General features: G+C 43.4%; 1 protein-coding gene across 2 annotated transcripts in view; it reads right to left on the bottom strand.

Moving 5' to 3' along the window:
- Positions 1–7989: 7989 nt before the first annotated feature.
- Positions 7990–26793, bottom strand: part of UGCG (UDP-glucose ceramide glucosyltransferase) — a 37481-nt gene continuing 18677 nt past the window's right edge. The window contains exons 2-9 of one of the 2 annotated variants that reach the window (XM_084777524.1): positions 24078–24219; positions 19794–19896; positions 18299–18400; positions 17204–17307; positions 14400–14578; positions 12964–13050; positions 11577–11766; positions 7990–10653 (exon numbers count right to left, since the gene is read on the bottom strand). In XM_084777524.1, coding sequence (XP_084633650.1) covers positions 10483–10653; positions 11577–11766; positions 12964–13050; positions 14400–14578; positions 17204–17307; positions 18299–18400; positions 19794–19896; positions 24078–24219 — 1078 coding nt within the window. In that variant the 3' untranslated portion in view covers positions 7990–10482. Of the gene's footprint in view, positions 10654–11576; positions 11767–12963; positions 13051–14399; positions 14579–17203; positions 17317–18298; positions 18401–19793; positions 19897–24077; positions 24220–26793 lie in introns of both variants that reach the window. The other variant, XM_084777523.1, reaches the window with a different exon arrangement.

The raw sequence follows: 26793 nt of genomic DNA, 5'->3' as shown, positions 1-26793 counted from the left end.
GTGTGTGTGTGTGTGTGTGTTTTCCTTTTTTGGTTTTTTGAGACAAGGTTTCTCTGTGTAGTCTTGGCTGGCCTGAACTCCCTTTGCTGAGCAGGCTGGCCTCGAACTCACAGTGATGCACTGGCCTCTGCCTCCCAAATGCTGGGATTAAAGGCGTGCGCCACCACGCCCGGCCCGCAAACTGATTCTTTATGGTAGATTTTTTTCTTCTCTGTGCCATGACTTTTAATGAGACTATGGATTCAAGCAGAGTTTAAATCATACCTGCTATAGAATGACGCCTTTAGTGTCCATTAAGGGGCAGTAGGGGAAAGGCAGACCGGTCACCAAGTTCCAGAGAGAGAGGGACATTGGAAGAGGAAGAGGAAGGCTGTGAGGCTGACAGCCAGTCATGTGCAGGAACCAACTGGAGAGCGAACTCCTGAGGTGAAGGGAAATGAGGCAGTCAGATGAAGTCGGCTTTCGTCGTGGGAAGGGGGTGGGGGTGGGGGGTCACCTTCCATGAACTTTGGGAGGTCAGTGCCTTCTGAGGAAGGTGTAGGGTTAGTATGGAACTCCCAGGGCAGAAGGTGAGCTTTTCTCTGACACCTTCCCAGCTGACCTCCACAGAAGTTAAAAAGGGAAGCTTGCAGGCACTTAGGGCACAGGGTTGGGGTAAACAGAGTTCCTCCCTAGAGCTGGCTAGCACGCTTCCTCTCTGCCTCTGGGCTCCTTCTTTCTAATTCAGGCCCCACAAAGCAGCCATAGAAATCTAACACAGAAAACCTTCAATGACTCCTGACTGCCTTTAAGATAAAGGCCAAATTCCTGAACTGGACTTTCAGGACTTTGTCATGGCCATGCCCATCTCTCCCATCTCCTCACCCCATCTCCACCCTCCCACACCCCACTTTCAGCCTAGTCCCTTTCCAGCAACGCTCACTGGTGAAACAATGAGAGGATGCTGTTGTTGAAAGGAACACAGCGTTCCATAGAGGGTGGGTCTACCAAGAGGGAAGGACAGGAGCTGAGGAGCTAGCGCAGTGCATAGGGGGCTTGCCTTGAAAGCATGAGATGCTGAGTCCACACTCAGCTGGGCAGGGTGCCATGTACCTGTAATGCCAGCACTTTCAAGGACTGGAAACATCTGGATCCTGGCGATGCTGGCCATCTGGTCTAGCCCAAATGACAAGCTTTGGCTCCAGTGAGAGACCTCCATCTCAGAAACAAGATGGAGGACAATGAGGAAAAACACTTGAGGCCCTAACCTACACATGTACATGAATACACATTCATATGTACACACACACACACATACACACACACATACACACACACACACACACACACACAGAGAGAGAGAGAGAGAGAGAGAGAGAGAGAGAGAGAGAGAGAGAGAGAGAGAGGGAACAGAGACAGAGACAGAGACAGAAGAGGAGAAGAGAGGAGAAACTCATAGGCCACTTCTTTACATTAAACCCACATAAATCTAAACCAATTTTTTTTCTTTCTTTAGTTTTTGTGTGTGCTTGTTTTCTGGAAACATTACTATGAGATTAAGCGCCCATCTGGCAGATCCTCTATGTCCTCTACACATACATATGTGTCTCTTCATGTTTAGCCTATTTCTAGATATAGAGGGTGGAGGCCAGAGACCTCCTCCTTTGTCACTCTTCTCCATCATCATCATCATCATCATCATCACCATCATCATCCAGAGTCTACATCTGACTGCTTCTGCCTCCTGAGTGCAGGGGTTAAAAGCATGCACCACCACTGCCCGGTACTTGCCACCTTATTTTCTGAGACAAGGTCTTGTCCTCATCAATTAGCTCGCCTCTGCCTAACAAGCCCAGGGATGCACCTCTCTCCAGTGTTAGGGTTATAGCTGTGTACCACCATTCCAGGTGTGTGTTTGTGTGTGTGTGTGTGTGTGTGTGTGTAAGCTAGGCATCCAAACTCAGGTCATTTCGCTCAAGAAGCGGACACGTTATCAACTGAGCCATCTTCCAGCTCCATAATTTCATTTATGTTCTAATCACATTTCTTTCAAAGTCCTCACCGTGGTCCCCTAACACACGCCCTCCATTATTTCAGAAGTTCACTTTTGTCTCCCATTAATTCTGCCTCTATGTTAGCCGCATCCTCCGGTCATACAATTTAGTCTCTTTGTTGTGAATTATACGATCTTTGTTTGCAATCTTTTTGCCTGATGATATGTCAAGCCAGCTGCTAATGTTCTTCAAGCTGTGGTGGCCCAGCTGCCATCATAATTTGAACCAGCAGTCACTGAGGTAGGAAGCCAAGACTTTTCTGTTGAAAACTTTCTTTGGGGGGAGGGGGGGGTTGTGTATCTCTGCTTTCATGTGAGAATGCTAAACCTCCTTCCAGTGTCACTGGCATTGATGGAATTGATCAGACCCTCCCAGAGATGGTCACAGGAGGGAGCAAGGTGGGCAGTCATGAACCCTCATCCCTAAATTCCAAGAAAACTTCCCTTAGTTTGGATGCTGAGTTGACAGAGGCATATTGACCTGTAGAGTCCCAGTGACTTAACTTTACGTTCCCAGAACTCATCAGGTCTGGGCAGGTACAGGCCTGCTGGCCCAAATCAGCAGCACTATGCATGGCAGAATGCCTGGCCCTTCAGTCCACAGCTTTGGCTGTCTCAAAGACAGAGACTGTATTTCCATCCCTTTCAAATGATCTATGAAAACAGAGGCGGGGGCGGGGGCGGGGGAGCTACATTCCACTCTTCCTTATAGCAAAGTTTAAAACCAGTTTTCTAAGAAAAGAAATGTTAGAAAGAAACATTTTCATTACCTTTTCAGTGAGTTTTCCTGCTGGGTGTGGTGGAACACGCCTTTAATACCAGCACTTGGAAGGCAGAGGCTGGCAGATTGGATCACTGTGAGTTCAAGGCTAGCCTGGTCTACAAAGTGAGTCCAGGACAGGCAAGGCTAAACAGAGAAACTCTATCTCAAAAACAAACAAACAATGAGTTTTCCTCCATCACTGCCTCCCTAGCTGGTAGCAATGGTTGGTCAATCCACATCAGCTAGTGGTTCTGTAGGAGGCTGCCTATTGCAGGAAGCCCTGGAAACTTCTTTCAGTTGGACAGTTTCACTTTAGAGAGGGTCCAAACACTCCCAGTGGATTCTCTCTCTGCCTCTGTTTCTCTCTGTCTCGCTCTCTTCCTCCTACTCCTCCCCCCATCTTCCCCATCCCTGAAAACATCTAATAATGTAGCCCATGCTGGCCTTGAACTCACCATCTATTGTTATAAAGAATAAACTGAGGCAGGGAGCCAAGACTTTTCTGTTGAAAACTTTCTTTTGAGGGGTGTGTGTATCTCTGCTTTCATGTGAGAATGCTAAACCTCCTTCCGGTGTCACTGGCATTGATGGAATTGATCAAACCCTCCCAGAGATGGTCACAGGAGGGAACAACTCAGTTATTCAATATTACCGATGCTGGGGTGAAACCTTGCTAGCTCAGAGAGGCAGAGAAAGCATCCAGCTGACCCTCCTACTCAGCTCATGTCTCAGAGGAAAAAGCCCAGAAAGCTTACTAGCTCAGCTCATAGCTCAAGAGGAAAAGAGAAAAACAAAACAAAACTCAAGGCTCAAAGCTAGCCAGCTCAAATGCCCCTTCTTTTTGTTTTATTTTTTTAGTTTTTTGAGACAGGATTTCTCTGTGTAGCCTTGGCTATCCGGGACTCACTTTGTAGACCAGGCTGGCCTCGAACTCACAGAGATCCATCAGCCTCTGCCTCCCGAGTGCTGGGAGTAAAGGCGTGCGCCACCACGCCCGGCTGCCCCTTCTTATCCTTCAAACTCCCTCCTACTCTTTAATCCCTGTCAGTTGGCTTCTTGTTCTGTCTCTTGACCTAGGTTAACTTTATTAAATCCTGTGTAGAGAAAGCTCTTGGATTAAAAGTGTATGCTATGCCAGGCATGGTGGCGCACGCCTTTACTCCCAGCACTTGGGAGGCAGAGGCTGACGGATCTCTGTGAGTTCGAGGCCAGCCTGGTCTACAAAGTGAGTCTAGGACAGCCAAGGCTACACAGAGAAACCTTGTCTCGGGAAAAAAAAAAAGTGTATGCTAGGGCTCAACCACACCAAACAAGAAACAGGTTTTATAGTTCAGTCTTGGTGTTCACAATGCAAGGATCAAATATCCTAAAACAACCATCCTCCTGTCTCTGCTTCCCATGTACTAGGATTATGTGCATGCATCATTTTATCACTGTTCCTCAGACAGAAGCTGAGAGTGGCTGCATCTGTGCCTTAGAAAAAGCCTGTGAAGATGCAGAGTCCTTGGCCTCACTACACAGGAGTTGAGCAGTGCTGTTGGCATCCAAAATAATTGCTCATACATAGTTAGACAACTATGGAATGTCAAAGTCGGGGGCGGGGGCGAAGTGTGTGTGTGTGTGGGTGCCTTTCAAGTTAAATGGCTAGTTCCAGAAGCATCTGTATACTTAGTGCTCATTACCATCCATGCCCAGAGTTTGGGCACATTTGGGAATAAATTAAGATCTAGAAACACTTAAGCTAGGGGAAAACCCCTGAGGGTCACGCCTGCATCTCATTTCAGGTCGTCCTTGCCGTGTTGCAGTGGACACATTGACCTCTGGCCACAAAGGGCTGTTCTAGTTCAAACACAGGTCTGTGAGATGAGGTCTTGCTTGCCAGGTTCCGCAGTTCAATGCTAATACTTTAATTCTCTGGACATTTAACAGGGACAGTGACAATTCTCCTTGGACGCTGGTCAGTTCCCCTAGACGAAAGCAAGCAACCTACTCTCAGGTTGTGAACAGAGCTTTCTCAAGCCTTGAAGGAAAGAGCTACTGACTGACTTTACAAAGTAACTGAGCCAGGGGGTGGGACGTTGGGCATTCTGCTCCGTTCCTCTCTGCTGTATTCTTTTGAAATGGGGTTTCTCGCTGAACCCGGAGCTGGTCTGGTGGCCAGCAAGTCCCAGGGTCTCTGCCTGTCTCTGCCCTGAATACATGGGTCCCAGGCATTTGAACTCAGGTCCTCACAATTTTGTAGCGACCGCTCTTATCCACTGATACCCCAGCCCCAAAGTTTTGTTTTTGGTGAGTCACAAGAACCTAGCACTTGAGAGCTGTATCACAGCAACAGAACACATTTGATAAGAGAATGGGACTTTTCACACACATACACATTGAAAAAAATTTTTTTTTCGAAGACTAAGTTTCTCCATATAGGCCTGGATATCCTGGAACTTTTTCTTTAGACCAGGCTGGCTTTGAACTCAGAGATCTACCTGCCTCTGCCTCCGAGTACTGGGATTAAAGGCGTGTGCCACCATGCCCAGTCACATTGAATTCTAATGCCCACCTTGAACTGATAACGTGTCCTCCACCGAGGTGTCCAGTTTGTACAGGAAGTAAATGGTTATTTTGGTGTACAGTCTGTGCTCTTTGCTGTGACAGTCATACATGACTAGTTTTAGGAAGAACAGAAGCAGTGATGCATTAGGGTTAAAGGCTGCTTATCTTAGCCAGGTGGGTGGCAAAGGCAAGCAGATCTCTGAGTTTATTAAGGCCAGCCTCCAGGGCAGCCAGGGCTACACAGAGAAACCCTATCTTGGGAGGGAAAAAAGGGGGCGGCTGCTTTTCTTTATTTTCTCATTAATTCACTCAAATAGAAAGGGCTTTGTGTCAAGTCCTAGGCTAAGTGCTTGGGATACAAGCTCAAGTAAATTACCAATCCTCTCTGCCCTTGACAACCGCAATCTAAGATGAACACAGCAGTGTAAACAGCAATTAAAATGAGTGTGCCAAGACCTAGGGCAGAAGAGAAGGGTGAGGCTGTGTGGACACAGACGGTAAGTATGTACAGGCAAGAATGTTGAGAACCCCTCAGGCAGGGGCCGTCTGAGGTAAAACCTACGGGTAGAGTCGGGGTTCATAAGAGGAACCAGGGACCCAGTTGAGGAAGCAACAGGCGCAGAGATGGACAGCAGGAGAGATCAGCACCCTGCAGCGAGTTTACTGACAGGAATGCTTATGAGTAGATTAAGGAAACTGGCAGGAAGTGGGGATGGAGGTATTTGGCAAGAGTTTATTTATTTTTATTTTGAGGGTTTTAAATTTTTTACTTATTTATTTTTATTTTTATTTTTTGAGACAGGGTTTCTCTCTGTAGCCTTGGCTGGCCCAGCTTTGTAGACCAGGCTGGCTTCAAGCTCACAGAGATCCACCTGACTCTGCCTCCCTGAGTGCTGGGATTACTGGCATGTGCCACAGTGCCCCAGCTCAAGAGTTAACTTAAATGGCCTCCTGGCCACAAGAAAAATCTCAGGTTTCATCCTGAAGGCTGCATAGGGCATGACTGTTTACAAAGAAGGGCCTATAATCCAAAGCACTTGGGAGGTGAGATGGAGGCAGAAGATCAGGAGGTCAAGGCCAGACCCCGCTACAGTGATCGTTGTAGGCAAGTCTGGGCTGGGCCAGATGCTATCTCAAAAGACCAACAGCAAGGACCACAAACAGAAGGGCAGCAGATCCAAGTGTTCCTGACAGTTGGGAGGTAGCTACTGGTTTCACCTGTCACTTTGCTCTTAGAACAAACAGAGAGGGCCAGAGTAACGTCAGGGAACTGTAGATTAAAAGTACTTTATGATTCACTTGAATCCAGTCATACTGGACTGCACCATGTCAAGACTATAAAATGACGACAAACAATGGCATGGACGTGAAACAATGGAAACTCTTATACACTCACTGCTCTGTGGGGCTGGGGTGGAGGGGTATTTGTTTTTGAGACAGAGAGAGAGAGAGAGAGAGAGAGAGAGAGAGAGAGAGAGAGAACACACCCACTTAGATGTTCATTTAGATAGGGTGAAGAAATTTCTATGTGGTTTGGCTTGGTTTTGATTTTTTTTAAATGTACATTGGTGTTTTGCCTGCATGTATGGGGGAGTCAGATTCCCTGGAACAAGAGTTACAGAGCTGTCATGTGGTTGCTGGGAATTGAACCCTGGTCCTCTGGAAGAGCAGGCAGCTCTTAATGGCTGAGCCATTTCTTCAGACCCTCTATATTGTTTTGTTAAGGCAGGATCTTGGTAGAGCCCAGGCTGACCTTGAACTCACTCTGTACATTGCCAGAGCTCCTCCTGCCTCAGTTTCCCTCGTGCTGGGGAATTATAGCAGAATATTGCTACTACATTCTCAAGAAATGGGTGACATTTCAGTGGGTCACAATTTGATGTACAAAAAATGAAGCCTTGTCTCTGTTTTTATTATTTATTTATTTATTTATTTTTATTTTTATTTTTATTTTTGGTTTTTCGAGACAGGGTTTCTCTGTGTAGCCTTGGCCATCCTGGACTCACTTTGTAGACCAGGCTGGCCTCGAACTCACAGCGATCCGCCTGCCTCTGCCTTCCGAGTACTGGGATTAAAGGCGTGCGCCACCACGCCCGGCTGTTTTTAAAAATTCAATGTTTAAACAATGAGGTAAAAAAAAAAGAAGCCCAAATCAGAGAGCAAGCTGAAGTTAGGTCAGTGTAAGTCCAAGTAGGAAGTAAGCAACACAAGCTGAGAAGCAAATAAAATGGAGACAGAGTGTGGCCAGGGCTGAGGTGTAGGGGGGTGTGTGTGTGTGTGTGTGTGTGTGTGTGTGTGTGTGTGTGTGTGTGTGTGTGTGTGTGATGACTGCCACTGCATATGCCAGTTCACGCCTCTGGGTTCATCTGCATGCGTATGGAGGCCAGAAGCTGATGTCAGGAGTCTTTCTTCATCACTCTCCATGTTATGTCCTGAAAGGCAAGGTGTGTCCCTCAGTCTGGAGGTTGGTTAGGCACATCTGGCTAACACACACACACACACACACACACACACACACACACACACACACAAAGAAGTAAAGAAGAAAGAAGTAGGAAGGAAAGAAAATGACTACAACACTGGCATGGCAGAGCGCTGATCAAAAGCATAGAGGGAGGGGGGGAAGCACACAGAACCACACTGCCGCTCATGTTGATTGTATTCAAATTTTTATTTTCTGAACAAAAAACTTAAGACAATGATTTTAAATAACAAAACATGATATATTCTAGACACTTAATTGTTTTTTTTTAAAAGACAGTTTATTATAAACTTGGGCTCCTACAGTTCTGCTGTGATGCTTTAACATTTACAGTGTTTCCTACTATTTTATCCTCACTGCGAACTTGCTAAACAAAGAGTTACTCTCTGCATACTTGACACTTCACTTTAAGGAAATACTCCATGACTACATACAAAACACATACAGAACATTAAAAAAATATTTACAGAACACAAGAAGTCTGTCCAGCTACTTGGATTTTGTTTCTTTGCCCATACTGAGATCAACAACAAAGCTAACTAGTCAGCAAGATTTCACTTCAGCAGTGCAAAGAACGGTGTCCACCAAGCTCCACTAAACAAAGCGACAAATGACAAACATGCTCAGCCAAACTCAACTCCTGGAAGCGTGATTTAAAAAACCAAACACATAGTGGGTCATAACTAGACTGGTTTTCACTGTGCAGCTTTCCTCAGGGAAAAATATTACCCATATCACAGGAAAAAAAGAAAAAAAAAAGGAATATGCATCCAAGCCTTTGCTCATGAAGAAAATGCCCTTCAAACAAATTCGTCATAAGGCAGAAGAGAGAGAGAGAAAGAGAGAGAGAGAGAAAGAGAGAGGGAGGGAGGGAGGGAGGGAGGGAGGGAGGGGAGGAGAAGGAGAAAGGGAAGGATAATGTAGTTTGGCCCAGAAAAATGTACTAAGTATATTGTGTATTTATAGTATATACACATTTACACGTATATTGCAATTTAGACCATGTGTATAGTCATTAGGCAAACAGGTTGGCTCAGTAAGATGAAAATGTTCTCTATAAATAGGAAGTTATTGCTGATAGGCTACACGCTATGTGCTGACATGGAAGCCATAGTACAGGATGAGAAGCTGCCACGGTGCTGGTGTGAACAGCAGGCAGCAGACGGACAGCATGCCACCAAATTCTGAAGGAAAAGCAAAATACCCTTTAAAAAATGACAGGGGAAAAAGGCTGATGCACTGTCCCTTACATTTTTGTTTATTTTAAACAAGTCCAGTTCACCACAAGTAAAGCGCAGGCTGAGAAGCAGGTTTAGCCGTGTGATGGGTACAGGAGAGTGCAGCATGCGTTTACAACTAGGCTGACCTAGTCTATTGTCATACAAACTAATACAAAAATCCAATTTAAATAAGACTAGACTATTATAGTAAAAAAAGAAAAATAAAAGACAATTCACACACACAGTAGACTTAGTTTGATACTGATTGATTTTTAAGAGTAAACCTCACTGTGTCCTCTCTTAATTCTCTACGGCAATTTACTGACAGCTAGAATATTTACTTACTTAAAAAAGATATTAAATACCTGCATCATGAAATTACATTCTTATTAACAATACAGATGTACTGGGTAAGAAAATAGCTCCTGTGTGAACTGTGTCTGAAATGCATTTTCCTTATGACTATCAAAACATCCAATCACACTAAAACAAGATCACCCCCCACCCCCACCCCTGAAAAAAAGCTAAGGAAAGATGGGGTAGGCTGGGTGAGGAGCAGAGAAGGAACGATTCGGCTCTCCTAATTACAGCACAGTGATTAACATGGTTCAAGACAGAACCAACCACAGTTGGTCCAAAAGATGCCTTCAATTCATGGTTATGATTTAAAAAAAACCATTATCAGCCACTTTTGGTTCATTGCAGTGAGACCAAAAAGAAAAAGAAAAAAAATCCTCACAGATTCATATAAATACTAGACTCCAGCTCTTTTATTATTATTATTATTATAATTATTATTATTATAATTATTATTATTTTAAAGTTTTCCATTTGTTTTCTGCAAGGCCTAGCTACTATATTACAACTTCTAACTTCTATTTGCTCTGCAACAACTACAAGAGGTAGGCATAAAGCATGAAAAAGTTTCTGGGTCGGCTCCTCCCTGCACTGTAGACAGGGGAGGCCGTGACAGGCGCCCTCTTCTCTCACAGAGCTGCTGTTGTCCGGCCGTGCAGATCTCAGAGTGAGTCCACGCCCGTGAGGAACTTTCCCTACTGAAGGGTACTGTCATAGTGTCTGCTGCAGAGCAGTCATGTATATGTGTGTGTATATATAGATATATATATATTTGTTTGTTTAAAAAATAAACAAAACAAAAACAACAACAACAACAAAAACCAAACAAACCCAGTTTCATAGAACCAATTGTCTCGATTTCTCTACTTCCACAAAATATACTATTTGGCCAAGACTACAGGTGTGTTTTGTTTTTGTTTTTTCTTTTCACAGATGCAAGTGCCATGCAAATAAATTAAAGAGCAGATATCAAAACATACATGTGATAAAACTACTGAAGGTAGATCCTTGAAAGCAGTTCTATTATAGACATAATATATAATACTTCTGTCTTGTCCTGTGTACAGCCACAGAGGTCTTGCTACACATCTAGGATTTCCTCTGCTGTCCCTCCACATCGTAACCTGTAGCGACCAGTTCTCCAGCTTATAGTAGGGTCCCATAACGCCGACAAGAAAATGTATATTGTCATGGATTCACGAATGAACCAAGCCACAGCATAATCAAGTTTTGAAAAACACAGCGCGCCACCCTGAGGATTAAAAATAAAAACCAATTTACTTCCTGTCAGATGAAATGTACAGTCAAAGAATGAAGATCCTAGGCAGATGAGACGGCTCTGCAGGAGAAGGCACTGCTGCCAAAGCCGAGTGACCTGAGTTCAAGCCCCAGAAGCCATGTGGTCGATGGGAAGACAAGAGCGCATTGATCACACACGGAGAGGGGGGCAGAGGGGAAGAGGGAGAAGGAAAGGTGAGCAGGGGGAGAGGGAGGGGCAGACAGAAGGAGCGCCTGGGCTTTCACTCCTGGCACCACTGAAGTGGAAGGTGTCTCCTTGGGTGACTTAACTGCCTTGAAATACTGTCTAAAAATGCTTATCATTAGTAAAAGCAGTGTGAAAATAACTGCAGTCTCAGTTTGAATATTTACTTGCTTAACATTTTTCTAAGCTAAGTGTAAGTTCCGAATTTTGCTCCTCCACCCCAGCCTGAGACAGGGTTTCTCTGTGTAGCCTTGGCTGTCCTGGACTCACTTTGTAGACCAGGTTGACCTCAAACTCACAGTGATCCGCCAACCTCTGCCTCCCGAGTGCTGGCATTAAAGGCGTGGGACACCTCCGCCATGCTTTTGCTTCATTTTATGCCTACATTCTACTCGGATGTGAAACTAAACAATGACTCAGACTTTCTTCACCCCTTCTTTAAAAAAAAAAATTTAATTATTTATTTATTTGAGTGCTCAATTTGCATATATAGCTCCATGCCAGAAGAGGACATCAGGTCCCATTATAGATGGTTGTGAGCCACCATGTAGGGGCCAAAAGTTGAACTCAGGACCTCTGGAAGGGCAGCCAGTGCTCTTAAACACAGCCATCTCTCCAGCCCCCTTCATCTTTTAGGCTAAAGAGTCTGTGTCCTTCACTAGATCTCTGCAAACCCTTGTGCATCCACGTACCTGAACACCCCTGAGCTGAATGTAGTCAGATATAAACCACGCCAGGCAATGGCACATGAAGAACACCATGATATCCCATCTGAACACATGGTGGGCCGCCCAGCCAATGATCAAACTGGCAACAAAGCATTCTGAAATTGGCTCACAGACTATTGTAGCAGGAAGCATGTTAATTCTCAATTTGGTCCACCTGAAGAGACAAATACAACAGAAAGAATTTTAAGACAGAAGCCTGGTTACAAAGCTAACCAACCAATCCTCACCGCCAGGAACCACCCTGACCTCCAACTGGCTGCTCTCACACAGATGACCAACTTTCAACCTTGTCATAGAAAGGCTATCCTCTTTGAAATATTCTTTTTATTTTATTTATATATTCCTTTTTGTTTGCTTTGTTTTGTCTTTCGAGACAGGGTTTCTCTATGTAGCCATGAATGTCCTAGAATTCACTCTGTAGACCAGGTTGGCCTCCCAGAGATCTGCCTGCCTCTGCCTCCTCAATGCTGGGTTTAAAGGCATGTGCCACACACCTTAGCTTATTTATGTATTCTTTAGGCAGAGTTTCTTATGTACCCCAGGTTAGCCTCAAACTCCTTAGGTAGCTAAGGATGACTCTCAGTCCCTCCCACAGCTACTACAGGCAGGTACCACCATACCCAATGTATGCTGTGCAGGGGATGAAACCCAGACCTGTCCGCATGCCCAGAAAGCAGTCTTTCAACTTACTTACATCCTCTGCCTTCCTTTTCCAGTTTTGCTTATATGAATCTTGTTTGTATTTTTATTTAGTAAATAAAAATGCCTATACATTCATTTACATAGTCTATACAATGACAAATACAGAGTTTAGTTTCAACAGCTTTTCTTAAAGTTTCATCATTATTTATTTATTTATTTATTTATTTATTTATTTATTGGTTTTTCAAGACAGGATTTCTGTGTAACAGCTTTGGCTGTCCTGGACTCACTTTGTAGATCAGGCTGGCCTTGAACTCACAGAGATCAGCCTGCCTGTGCCTCTAAGTGTTGGGATTAAAGGCTTGCACTACCACACCCGGTAAGTTTCAGTATTATTAAAAAAAAAAAAAATTAGGCATTTAATTTGTCTTAATACTGAACAAACTGTTTTCTGGGAGCAAATTAATCTTTAGATGCATTATTTATTTTCTTTTTCAAGACAGGGTCTCTATTATGTAGCTTTGGCTGTCCTGGAATACATTATGTAGACCACGTTGACCGTGGACTTACAGAGATTTGCCTGCCTTTATCTCCATGAAACCTGCACTAGATGCCCTTTTAAATCATGTTATATGTGCCACATAGAATATATATACCACACATGCACATTCCTTTTAACAAAATATAAAATGATAGCTTATTGATTTACCTGATCATTCTGGATTGAAACTGAGAAATTGAGTATGAGCCAGAGTTCTGCATAGCAACTTGAGTAGACATTGCAAATCTCCAACCTCTGAAAATGAAGATAGTCATAACATGATCTGTGTTCGTGCTGATGGACACATGCAGGCCTGACTGGTTCTGCGTTCGTTAGTCACCGTGAGAGTAAGCAGGGGCTGGTATTCGGGACAAGCCCAGTCCTTAAAGATGAACAACCTGATACTATGGATGTTTCTGAGCAATTGCATCAGCCCACAGTGGCAACACGTTCTAACCAGAAGGGACTGCATTCCCTAGGTTTACAGTTTAAGAAACCTACGTGCAGCCATTTTTGAGGTACCCTGTGAGGAGGGGTCTACACTCAGTAGTTTGTCTCTGATCACCCCCTCCGCAGTGTGCGTGTGTGTGTGTGTGTGTGTGTGTGTGTGTATGTGTGTGTGTGTGTGTGTGTGTAGGTGTGTGTGTGTGAACTTAAGTAGACTCTGCAAATCTCCAACCTCTGAAAACGAGGATAATTATAATATGATCTACGCTCATGCTAATGGCCACATGCAGGCCTGACTGGTTCTGCATTTGTTAGTCACCGTGAGAGGAAGCAGTGAGTACGTGTGTGATCAACAAGAAAAGTAACCAAGTGGCACTGCATCTCATAGAAGACGTTAGGTGACTGTGACGGTCATAAACCCATGTGGAAGAACTTCAGATAGAATTTTTGTCAAAAAATTATTTAAATAAGAAATCATACAAGGCAGTGATCTCCTTAAAACCAAAACAAATGTTCTGTGACAGAGAAATGCTCAGTCATATGTGGCTTATTAGCAAAGTATGAAATAGTGCACTAAGAAACTTCAAAATTTTGGGTTGCAGAGATGGCTCAGTAGTTTAAGAGCCCTTGATACTGTTACAGAGGACCCAGGTTCAGTTCCCAGCACCCACATGGACGCTCACAACTATGAGTAACTACAATCCCAGGGGATTAGATGCCCTCTTCTGAACTCCAAGGGCACTAGACACACACACACCCACACACACACACACACACGCACGTAAAACACTCATACCTATAAACTTAAAAGAAATGTGCAAAGTTCAGTTTCAAATGGTACTTTAAGAAAAAAAATCACCCATTGGCTTATGATTATACCAAGAGCTTTAATTTTTCTAAAACACAGAAAGTTCTACCTGCAGTGTCTCAAAAGCTCCCCGTCAACCATTATAAACCACAGCACCTGAAGACAACGGAGGAAGGTACTTGCTTTATTAGTACCCACGAATATTGGATGTGAATGCTCTGCCAAAAATCACTGCCCTTTATATTCCCTAGCAGAAATAATAAAATTAAGTAGCCTGAATCCATAGTTGGAACAGAAAGAATAAGCCAATAGAAATAAGCTGGACACTAAAAATCTTTAGTTTTCTTACCGGTCAGCTATCGCTTTGGCCATAAAGTAATCTTCAGCCATGTATTGAGCAAATGCGATCAGCCCTCCTGCCTGATCTAGCACGTCCTTCCTCATTAAACAAGACATTCCTGTCACACATTTGAAGCCAGTTACATTGGCAGAAATATAGGATCTTGGGTGTGAAGTTCCAAAATATACCTACCCAAGAAAACATAGAAATAATCAATTAGGTTTTAATGTTAAAAACACATGAATGTTTCCTAACATGTTCTGTTAAACATGATTGAGTGAGTACCGTATTACAATCATATAAGCTACCTGAATTAAAAAACAAAACAAAACCAAACAACATACAATTTCAGCACAGAAGTCCAAGCAGTTGGTGATTTCTTTGGCTCACTATTCTTGTTATCATCATTTTCAAGAAATATTTACCTCTAGAGCGAAAAGCATATCCTACATTTGGGTAAACATTATCTTTTATAAAACTAATAGATTAAAAGGTAAATTAAAAATGGACTTAGAGATGAAAATAAGAGTATTAATTGGTATATAAAATATTAATGAATATTTAATGCCTCCTGATTCTAGAATATTTAGTGGCATGTATACACATGTATGTATTTGTGTGTATGTGTGTGCATGTATGTCCATGTATAAAAGCATGTAAGCATATACACAGACCATGTTTAGGTAGTACCAATATTTAGGACAATTTTATTTCTTAAAATTAATTTTAATTCTATATATTCATAAAAGTCTATAGGGGGGGTCATGAACATCCGAGTGGGTTCCTGTGGAGGCTGGAGGGTCAGGATCCTCTGGAGACAGAGTCACAGGCTACTGTGAGCTGCCCACCTTGGGTGCTGAGAACCCAACTCTGGTCCTCTCTGCAAGAACAGCACTCATTCCTAACTGCTGAGCCATCTCTCCAGCTCCTACAGTCTCACGGTTCTTTCTCTACAACAGTCCTGAGATAGGAAACCTGATACCTCAGCAGTGGAACTGGCTGCCACCACCCTATTAGATGCAAGGTCCTATCTATGTATTGGTTATCTCAGCTCTGCTGCCCTTTTTAAATGACCTTCAAGTATAGAACAGTGGGCTTTCTTTCTCTTTTTCTTTTCCCTCTTTCTCTCTCTCTGTCTCTCTGTCTCTTTCTCTCTCTCTTTTCAAGACAGGGTTGCTCTGTGTAGCCTTGGCTGTCTTGAACTCTGTAGACTAGGCTGGCCTTGAACTCAGAGATTCGCCTGCCTCTGCTTCCCAGCCGTGAGCTAACTTTTTCTTTTTAATTTTTTTTTTTTCAAAACAGGGTCTCTCTGTGTAGTCTTGGCTGTCCTGGACTTGCTTTGTAGACCAGGCTGGCCTTGAACTCACAGCAATGCACCTGCCTCTGCCTCCAGAGTGCTGGGATTAAAAGCGTGCGCCGCCACCACCACCACCCGGCTAACCGTGAGCTTTCTTAATGGTAGTTATTCGCAAAGAGCAGTGCAACAGAATTTTACAAGGCAGCTAAGGCTATGATTCCTGCTATCTAAGCTCAATTCTGACTCCACTGAGCACTGGAGCTTCTGTGAGTGAGTCAAACCTAACTTCTACCAGAGACAGCCATCTTAGGCCTCAAGCAGTTAACCCAGGCCACAGCACTGGGGTGTGGCTGAAGGTGTCTTTATCATGCAGGACGATTCTTCTGGTTGGATCTCCATTCATTCAAGCACAGGAGATTGGGTGCACTCTGGAAAGTATTTTTCATTGATAGAATCATGTGTGCATATTTCAAAAGCATTTCATTTTAAAACAGCTACCTGCAGTTCTTTTTACTAACTAGAAAACTTAAGATTTTAAAACTAACAATTTCTTGCAGTAGGAAAAGTATTCCCCAAGGCAGTGTTAGGAAAGAGACCCCGGGGCTGAAGAGATGGCTTAGTCAGCAAAGTGAGGACCACATAAATACTAGGCCCTGAGTTACCGACCCAGCATACACACCAAAGCAGCTGGATACAGCCAGGTGTGGTGGTGCACGCCTGTAATCCCCACACTCGGGAGGCAGAGGCAGGCGGATCGCTGTGAGTTCGAGGCCAGCCTGGTCTACAAAGCGAGTCCAGGAGAGCCAAGGCTACACAGAGAAACCTTGTTTCGAAAAACCAAAAAAAGAGATTTTGGTTATAATTCTGAAGAAGACAGGTTGGAGATGAAGGCCTGTGATGGAAAGCTTGCTTGGCGTGTTTAATCCCAGAGTTTGATTCCCAGCACTTGCAAAAGACAAAAGATTGAAGAGGGAAAAAAGAAGTACAGGCCCGGAAGACAGAGGAGGGGAGCAGAGAGTCAACAAAGCGATGTGTGTCACTTTGCCATAAAGGAAGCCAGCGCTTTGTGTACTAATTTAAAAAGAAAACAGGAAAGAAAAAGAAAGAAAACATGTTTCTCAAAATAATTTATTTTAAAGGGAAATCAAGGGTTTTTTTTTCCCTTTTAAATGAAGACTTGCATAAATGTTTTTTGTAAAATAGCCTTTTCAGTTTAAAAGAACATTATGGAAGACAATAGTCTGGAGTGAACATCTAAAACTCAGTGAAGACGTTATGGAAGAATGTGTGTTCAGTCAGGGGCAGGGCCGCCAGCAGTCCCCTGTGCACAGGCATTCCCGTCAGGGCGGGGCAGCTCAGCAGGGAGTGACCCCAGGGACCTGACAACTTCCTCCTCAAGGAACAGGGTGCTCTCAGCAGGGTCCCAAGTGGGCAACAGAGCTAAGGTTGGGTAGCCAGGTCCACTGGAGACCAAGGAGTTGGTGTGCCGAGGGCAGTTTTAAAGCACTGTACTTACCTGCTCTAACGTGGCGGCAAAGCCCTGTCTGTCTGCGACATATGGCAGCCCGTGAACCAAGCCCACTTTCTCTGTCATCTGATTGACCATGTCAGTTAATGTGTCTGGAATGACTAAAATTTAGGGGAGGAAAAGATGAGAATAGAAAAAAGGGGGAAAAGAAAAGAAAAAAGATGAAGAAGAAAAAATTTTAGTAAGATGTCCATTAAATTACAATAAAACATATTCTTTTGAACATTTGGACTTAACAAATACTAATCACTTATTCTGAGAAGATAACACTTCAAAAAAGCTACACACTTTTAGCCCAGGAGAGAAACTTCTTGCTAGAATCATTTTAACTAATTTTTAAAAAGACACAAATGGCTTAATAAATTTATGTATTTTAGGAAACATGAGTTTGTTGACTTGACTCTTGTGGTAGACTAGGGATCACGGAAGCCCAAATGATATAAGTGAAAGAGCCCAACAAGTAAGAAATGCTACACTGGACAAAGGCTATAGATAGGATATGAATCATGACTACATTTCTGTTGTTGTTTTTGGGTTTTTTGAGATAGGGTTTCTTTTGTGTAGCTCTGGTTTTACTTGTTCTGTAGACCAGGCTGGCCTCGAACTCACAGAGATCTACTTGCTTCTGCCTCTTGAGTGCTGGGATCAAAGGTTTGAACCACTACCACCTGGCTTCATGACTTCATTTTTAATGGTTGAAATTTAAAAAATGCAAGAGTTTTAGCCAGGTGGTAGTGGTGCACACCTTTAATCCCACCACTGGAGAGGCAGAGGCAGGTGGATCTCTGTGAGGTCGAAGTCAGCCTGGTCTACAGTGATTCCAGGGCAACCAGGGCTACACACAGAGAAACCCTGTCTCAAAAAACTTAAAAAAAAAAAAAAAAGCAAAAGTTGTAATACATGTGGCATCTAGGTTAGGTTATAAAAAAGTCTTAGTCTTAGTGAGTACAGCTAACATAATACCATAAATGATGTTGAAGCAAATTATCAGGTAAAATACAGATTGATAAATAAAATATTTTCAAGATGTTTTTGGCATTCTATAATCAAATGAATAGTTTTATAAAACAGAACAAATCTCACCTCTTATTCCACTGTCACAAATCCATATGAGATCATATTTTGCAACTTCATATGCTGGCATCAAATTATTAATTTTAGGATTAATGCCAACCTTTTTGCCACCTAAAAATGCAAGGGTACAGTAGTTAGAGAGTTATATGATGCTGAAAATGCTATAAAAATACATGATGGAAAGAGAACTAGAGTACTGTCGGATTGCATAATTTAAGCATTTTTAATTTTTAAATAATCCCTGTTTCTCACAGATAATAAATCTGTAAAATTTATCTTTGACAATTTAGTTTTCTAATTCCCCAATTCTTCCACTAATACTATGAACTGCTACTTAATAATTGTACAACATGATATAATAACAGCCATGTATATGTTGAATATCTGTAAACTGCTGAGATTCGCTATCACAAATCAGTGTGTTAAGTATGTGTTAATTAATTTGATTTATCCATTCCACAACATATATATATTTTAAAGCATCATACTATTCAATATCACAGTCACATTTTATTTAGTGGCGGAAATGCATGAAAACTAGCAAGCAAACAACAATAACAAAGCCCCACAGGATTTGAAGTTCCAGTAGATGCAACAGTGTAGAGATATTGACTATCAGAGTAGAACACAGTCCACACCATTGAAAACACCTTAGAAACAACAACAACAACAACAACAAAAAATATGCAGGGAATACAGGGAGGGGCAGCTAAGACTGAGGGCCATTTGGAAACCTAATACAGTAGAAGTTTCTTAAAATATATAATATATGAAAGAAATTGAAATGTAATCGCCAAGCGACTGGAGGCACAAAGCTCTAACTAGACACACTCTCACCACCAAATGAAACTTCCAGTCCTGGGAATGGGTTTCATCTCAATGAAGCTGTTGGTGAGAGGCCCCATGAAATCCCCCGGACAACCCCAGGCCACTGGCTGCTCTCCACAGACTGACGATAAGGCCCTCCTGTTGAAGACAACACCTACATAACTCACTAAGCATGAAGAAGCTGAGCGGTTGGCTACCTAGAGCCTTCACCTCTTCTGGTGAGTGGCCATGGTACTGGAAGATAGTCTGCAAACTACAAGAGGAGCAAGGTAAACACATGACTGCAAGGTACACTGCTGCAATAGTGGTACAACGTTGTGAAAGAAACGACAAGCATCTGATTGTAATTAAAGCCCACTCCATGAGATGGAACCCAGGCCCAACCCTGTTCCGGTGGCCGAGAGGCTAAGACTAGATAGGCCATGGACAGAGGGGAAGAAAACAACAACAGATCTCATACCTGGTTACTGAGTAAGATATTATTTTTGTGTGTGTGCCAACTGTTAACCAAGACCTTTTTTTTCCCTCATAACTTTCCTTGAAGGAATAAAAACATGTTTTATCCCTCTAGAACTTTCCTGAGTGCCTCGTACCCTAATCTAGAGTTTGACACAAGCAGATTACTGCTATTTAAAACTACCATAGCAATACGGCTACCATAGACTTTGGTACTTACCTATAAATAATCTAGCATCAACATTTGGGTATTTTCCAAGCAGTTTCTTACATACATCTATGGCTGGATCATCATGATCTTGTACACAAAGGAGTACTTCATACTGGTTGAAAGAAGACATTTAACGTTAATTAACCTCTTATATAATAAGCGCTCACTGTTAGCAGTCTTAGATTAACCAAAAGCTGAAAGACAAAGAAGTAATTGTGTATATAAAGTTTAAAACTTTAAGGAGGAATCCGAAGGGAGGCAGCTGCTTATGACAAGTGTAGCTTGGGTGGAGACAGCTTGTCCAGGCCCAGGACCTATCAGCCAGCAGCAAGAAGAGGCTGGCAGTGCCCGAGGTTAGCACCTGTCATTCTCTGGCAGGCCCTGTCCCAACGACAACCTGCAAATCAAGTCTGTTCACAACTTGGAGCACTGAACATCACTCAAGCTTACACGACATGCAGGGGTGTAAAAAAAAACTACACTGAAAAGGAGCAAAATCAAGCGCATTCCATATTCACCAAAAACTGTCCTGGAAGGCATCATTGCTTCACAAAGGAACTAAAACTTGCAAATAAAGCCCCATACAGGACAAAATATCCTTGTTTTACCAGGAATTAAACTTAGGTCTTCTGTAAGAGTCCTTAGATTTCTTCTTTAAAAAAAAAAAAGATTGGACTCAACATTTACTACTACGAAAAGCATACGTCACTGACTCGGGTCTTCTGCAAAAGCAGTCTGTCCTAACTACTGAGTTATTTCTCTAGTCCCATACACATACAAAAACAACTTAATTAGTCACCCTGCAAATAAAATTCAATTCACATTATCAAGGAGAAGACACTTAAAACAGCCTCTTCCCCCTATGCAAGACAGCCTTGCCAGCACAGAGGAAGGGGGCGCAGGCTATCCTGATGATAGGCTGTGGCCAGACAGTGAGGTAGGGGCTCCCCCTCCCCCCATCAGAGGTCTAGGGGAACAGGGCAGAAGAGGGAAGGAGAGTGAGAGGGAACGGGAAGATAAGAGCGAGGGGATAACAATCTAATGTGAGTACATTATAATAAAAGATACATAGAAAAGACAGTTTCCCTCCCCCAAGAAGTCTAGCAAACGGAAGGAAGCACTCGGTGTTTTCTGAAGCATCACGTTGCAATAAGGTATCATCTCTGTGTCTTCCTGTGTGACTGAACGTTTGCTTTGCTAGGAATCTCTGCACTAAAATAGTCAAGTCTCTCCAATTACAACTGGTAAAACACTAGATATGGTTCAAAGTTTTCCTAGTTAATACACAGAATAGCTTTTCAGGAATTTTTACATTCTAGAAGACTGGACATACATATATATTTAAAATACAGGACATATTAAAAATATACCTTTAAGATATTTTAGAAACACTGATTTTCTAAATCTTCAAGGGATGGATGAGAGAGTAAACTGTTCTAGCTGAACTATAGTCTGGGGGAAGGCAGTGTGAGCAAACCTCTGTGACTGCATTCACTTTCACCTTCTCTTTTCAAAGTGTAAAATGTCTAAAGGCTAAGAGCAAGATGAGTAACTACAAAAAGCCTCCAAATTAAGAATACTTAGCCCTTTGATATTTAAGAACTTAACACTTGAAAATGCAAGCTTGGAGGTGGTGGCACACGCGTTTAGTCCAAGCATTTGGGAGGCAGAGGAAGGTGAATCTCTGTGAGTTCGGGGCTAGCCTGGTTTACATGAGCCAGGACAGGTAGGGCTATACAGAGAAACCCTGTTCTGGAAAAACCAAAAAGAAAGAAAGAAAAAAAAAAAGTTAAAATTCCAGTAACAATAATGCTACCCTCTGTATTTATGAATACATTTAGATGCGTAAACAACAATTTAAAAGTGTAAATGGGAGAAAAGTTTCCTCATTGATTCAGACCTGTAGACTTTAGGAATGTAAACCTTTTCTATAGCAAAGAGAACAAAATTATCATTTAAAACAGAATTTTGAGGGGTGGCTCTGGGTATTGTATATGCTAAGCACACACTCTTATCACCATGCTATGCCCTGAGTCATGAAATGTGCTTTATATTCTATGTTATTACATATTCATTTTATTGTGTATCAAGCAAAAAATCTCCCCTGACACCACACTTGTTCCATGGAGCTTATACTGGCCTCTAATTCCCTATGTGCCAAGGACCATGGCTTCCAACCATGGAGATGAAGGATCATGGCTTCAGACTATGGTGATGAAGGACCATGGCTTCAGACTATGGAGATGAAGGACCATGGCTTCAGACCATGGAGATGATGAAGGACCACGGCTTCAGACTATGGAGATGATGAAGGACCACGGCTTCAGACTATGGAGATGATGAAGGACCACGGCTTCAGACTATGGAGATGATGAAGGACCACGGCTTCAGACTATGGAGATGATGAAGGACCATGGCTTCAGACTATGGAGATGAAGAACCATGGCTTCAGACTATGGAGATGATGAAGGACCACGGCTTCAGACTATGGAGATGATGAAGGACCATGGCTTCAGACTATGGAGATGAAGGACCACGGCTTCAGACTACGGAGATGATGAAGGACCATGGCTTCAGACTATGGTGGTGAAGGACCAAGGCTTCACACTATGGAGATGATGAAGGACCACGGCTTCAGACTATGGAGATGAAGGACCATGGCTTCAGACTACGGAGATGAAGGACCAAGGCTTCACACTATGGAGATGATGAAGGACCACGGCTTCAGACTATGGAGATGAAGGACCATGGCTTCAGACTACGGAGATGATGAAGGACCATGGCTTCACACTATGGAGATGATGAAGGACCATGGCTTCAGACCAAGGAGATGAAGGACCATGGCTTCACACTATGGAGATGATGAAGGACCATGGCTTCAGACCATGGAGATGAAGGACCATGGCTTCAGACCATGGAGATGAAGGACCATGGCTTCAGAACATGGAGATGAAGGACCATGGCTTCAGACTATGGAAATGAAGCCTAGAGCTTCATGAATTCAGGCAAGTGCTCTACTGAGGTACATCCGACCCTTCAAGCATAGATATTTTAAACTACTTTTTATAAAGAACTACTTTACAGAAACTGTTTTATCTGGATTACAATAGAATATAAATCCTGAGCCGGGTGTGGTGGCGCACACCTTTAATCCCAGCACTCAAGAGGCAGAGGCTAGTGGATTGCTGTGAGTTCAAGACCAGCCTGGTCTATAAAACAAGTCCAGGACAGTCAGGGGTATACAGAAAAGCTGTGTCTCAATAAATAAATAAATAAATAAATAAATAAATAAATAAATAAAATAAAATAAAATCCTGTAACAGAAGGGACTTAAAGTCCTAGTCCCTAGACAGCTGCTGGCCCAGAGCAGGTGAGAGTCCATCTGTTGATCATTTGTGTAATTTATGGGAGGAAGTAAGAGCAAAGAACTGAGAGGTCAAAACTAACAAACAAAACCCCAAAAGACCCACACCTCTGAATTCAGAGTTTTAAAAGGTAATTTTGAATAGTTGCTTTCTGTGTTCGAGAACTAGATGGTTTTATGGTACATTTACCACAGTGTTAATGTTTTTAAGGTAAAATGGTGTCAGAGCCAGTCTCCCTTAGCTGCAGGGTCCTTGTTGCTTTCTCTGGCTCTCTACTTCATAAACTAAACTATACTATGAACAAATAGAAAGCTGTCTGGCATAACCTGTTACTCATCTCATACTGAAGATCAACGCACCTTTCTTGTCCACCAGTTTAAACACACAAGGATTTGACGTGCCGTAAAAGGAGCCACACGGAACTCTGGCCTTTGAGCTCTGAGATGAGATGATGGCAGAAAAAAGCAAAATGTGAGACCATGCTCCATATCAAAACTGTGGGATTGTGAGCGAGAGGCTAAGACCTTCTCACAATCAACAAAAGTATCCTCTCACTCACAAAAATAAACTTTCTTCTGTATTCACTTATAGAATATGGGCTGGAAAAACTCCCAACTTTCTTATTGCAAGCAAAGCTTACTTTGATTTTTATCTATGTAAAACATCAGGGCTTAAGCGGGGGTGGTGGGGCATGCCTTGTAATCCCAGCACTCAGGGAGGCAGAGGCAGGCAGATCTACAACAGCCATGGCTGTACAGAGAAACCCTGTCTCAGAAAACACAAACAAACAAAAATAATAAATTAAATTTAAAAGTTTTTTTTTTTAAATCAAGGCTTCTGCCTCATATACAGTGTTGAAATTCCTAAAATAAAAAAGTAAACAAAGCCATGACCTAGCCCATCTCTCTGGGTACAGCGCTATACTTACTTTGGGATAATCCAGTTCAAAGAATGTCTCCAAGTTGTTGATTAGGTTCGGATCTACCCCCTTCAGTGGTTTCAGAAGGGACACGCCAGGCAGCTTGCTATAGGGCTGTTTGTCGGCTGCCTTCTTGTTCAGGTGTAACCGGCTAAAAAACAAAAACAACAAGAGTTATTTCTAGAGACTGTGTCAGTGCTCTCTCAGAAGGACACACACCCCAGGGTACTGCTAGATCACGGAACTCTGCGGTGGGATTTTTCTGTTCCTTTTCTTTTGAAGCAGAGTTGGGGTTAAATGTCTTAATGAAAGCTTAAGCACAAGGGTCAAGAGAAAGAGACGGGCAGAACAAAGCAGGTCACACCGAGAGCACTGGTTTGGGCACTTCAAGGGAGGGCTCTTTGGTTTTTCTTTTAAAACAGAGTCTTATATAGATAGCTAAGGATACTCCTGAACCTTGAACTTCCTGCTACCACTTTTTTAATATTACGATTATAGGCATGCGTGTCCATGCCCAGTTTATAGGCTCAAACCCAGGACTTCGTACATGCTGGGCCATCCCTCTACCAACTGTGCGACAACACCCCAGCACTTAGCAGACAGTTTCCAAAGTTGACATCTTTCTGAGAAGGAGACCTGAAAGTGAGGAGAAGATGAACCAGACAAGCCTTCAGCTTAGGAAAACTAGAAGGAAGCAGAATGGATGCTGCAACGATCACCAGCACGCATGCGTACTCTGCCTGTCTATCATTAATCGAGCCAATGATCACCAGCACGCATGCGTACTCTGCGTGTCTATCATTCATCGAGCCAATCATCACCAGCACGCATGCGTACTCTGCATGTCTATCATTCATCACCCCAATGATCACCAGCACGCATGCGTACTCTGCCTGTCTATCATTCATCGAGCCAATCATCACCAGCACGCATGCGTACTCTGCATGTCTATCATTCATCACCCCAATGATCACCAGCACGCATGCGTACTCTGCATGTCTATCATTCATCACCCCAATGATCACCAGCACGCATGCGTACTCTGCCTGTCTATCATTCACCGAGCCAATCATCACCAGCACGCATGCGTACTCTGCATGTCTATCATTCATCACCCCAATGATCACCAGCACGCATGCGTACTCTGCGTGTCTATCATTCATCGAGCCAATCATCACCTACATGAACATGTACCCTGCGTGTTTATCATTCATCACCGTGCTCTCTCTCAGGGCGTGGTAACCACAGCGTCGCAGAGCAGGCATTCGGTAGAGGCATCTTGAAGAAATGAATGGCAGGCCTCGGGAGAAGGCTTAGTGGGTAAGCTGTCTGCCATCCAAGCGTGAGGACTGAGTTCAGATCCCCTCGTGGAATACGCTGGGTGTGGTGTGTGTAATCCGGGTCCTGGGACGGACACAGGAAGGTAGAGACCAGCAAGCCAGTCCAGTCAACCAGTGAGCCCCAGGCTCGGCAAGGAGAGCCTGCCTCAGTAAAGTGGAGAGCGATGGGAGAAGATACCCAAAGTCGACCTCTGGCCTCTGCACACACAGGAGCATTTGTGTATATATCACACACATGCACGCCCCCAACAGAAGAATGACAGCGTCTATCTACACATGGCTGTTCTACTTCTCAAACTGCCAAGGAGTAACCAGAGAGCTATACAAGTAGGTAAGCCCTTTATATGTGCTGTATGTAGCGGAAGAACATGGGAGTATAATGACCACGTTGAGAACATGGTAAATGGAATGTCTAACAGCAATAACTTCAGGCTAGCAGGGGAGACAAGAGGGCTGAAGGAAGAGCGGGAACTCAGATTTTAAAAAAAAAAAAAGTCTTAATGGCACCAGAAGCTATATCAGCACTACCAGTTCACAGAGCAGCTGGCTCAGGTTTCCTGGCCCATGCCAAAGCATTACAGCTCCTAATGAGGGAGCTGAGAAAACGCGCCCAGTTAACACCAGTCAGAAGAGACACTATTCAGCAGTGTGGCACACGCCTGTAATCCCAGCACTTGGGGAGGCAGAGGCAGGTGGATCTCTGTGAGTTCGAAGCCAGCCTGGTCTACAAAGTGAGTCCGGGACAGCTAAATCTATACAGAGAAACCCTGTCTCGCAATACCAAAAACTAAATGAACAAACACCCAATGTGGTGGGATTTCTTCCTCCCTATTCTAAACACAGTGTAGGTCTCTCTCATCAGCGAGCCAGGTGGTGGCAGTAATCCGATTCAGGCACTCATGGGTCCATCTGCAAGGTGTCCTGGGACCCACGCTGTAACATCTTTGGAATCAATGGCATCTTAGAACTGCTCCGGCCAGAAAGGCAGTCCAACCATGAGTGTGAAAACCAACTGAGATCTTCTAGAAGACCAAAAGCCCCATTAGTGGCAGCACATATTCAATTCAGAGAACTGTCCTACAGCACTCGGGAGGCAGAGGCAGGCAGATCTCTGTGAGTTAGAGGCCAGCCTGGTCTACAGAGTGAGTCCAGGACAGCCAGGGAGGGCTCTTTCACCCAGAGAAGCCCTGTCTGGAGGGGGTGGGGGGAGAACTGTACTACAAATACTGCAAAGGTGTGAATGACTTGGAAACGCACCAGTGAACAGAACCACGCACATGCTTAGACTCGCTCCCTAGGGGAAGGCAGAGTGCACTGCGCTAACACCTACGGCCACAGAAATATCTTTGCAGAAAAAAAAAAAAACAAAACCTATGTTATGGACG

This window comes from Acomys minous (assembly GCF_964271855.1).
Source record: "Acomys minous genome assembly, chromosome: 1".
Lineage (NCBI taxonomy): Eukaryota > Metazoa > Chordata > Mammalia > Rodentia > Muridae > Acomys > Acomys minous.
This window is presented reverse-complemented; position numbering and strand designations above follow the sequence as displayed.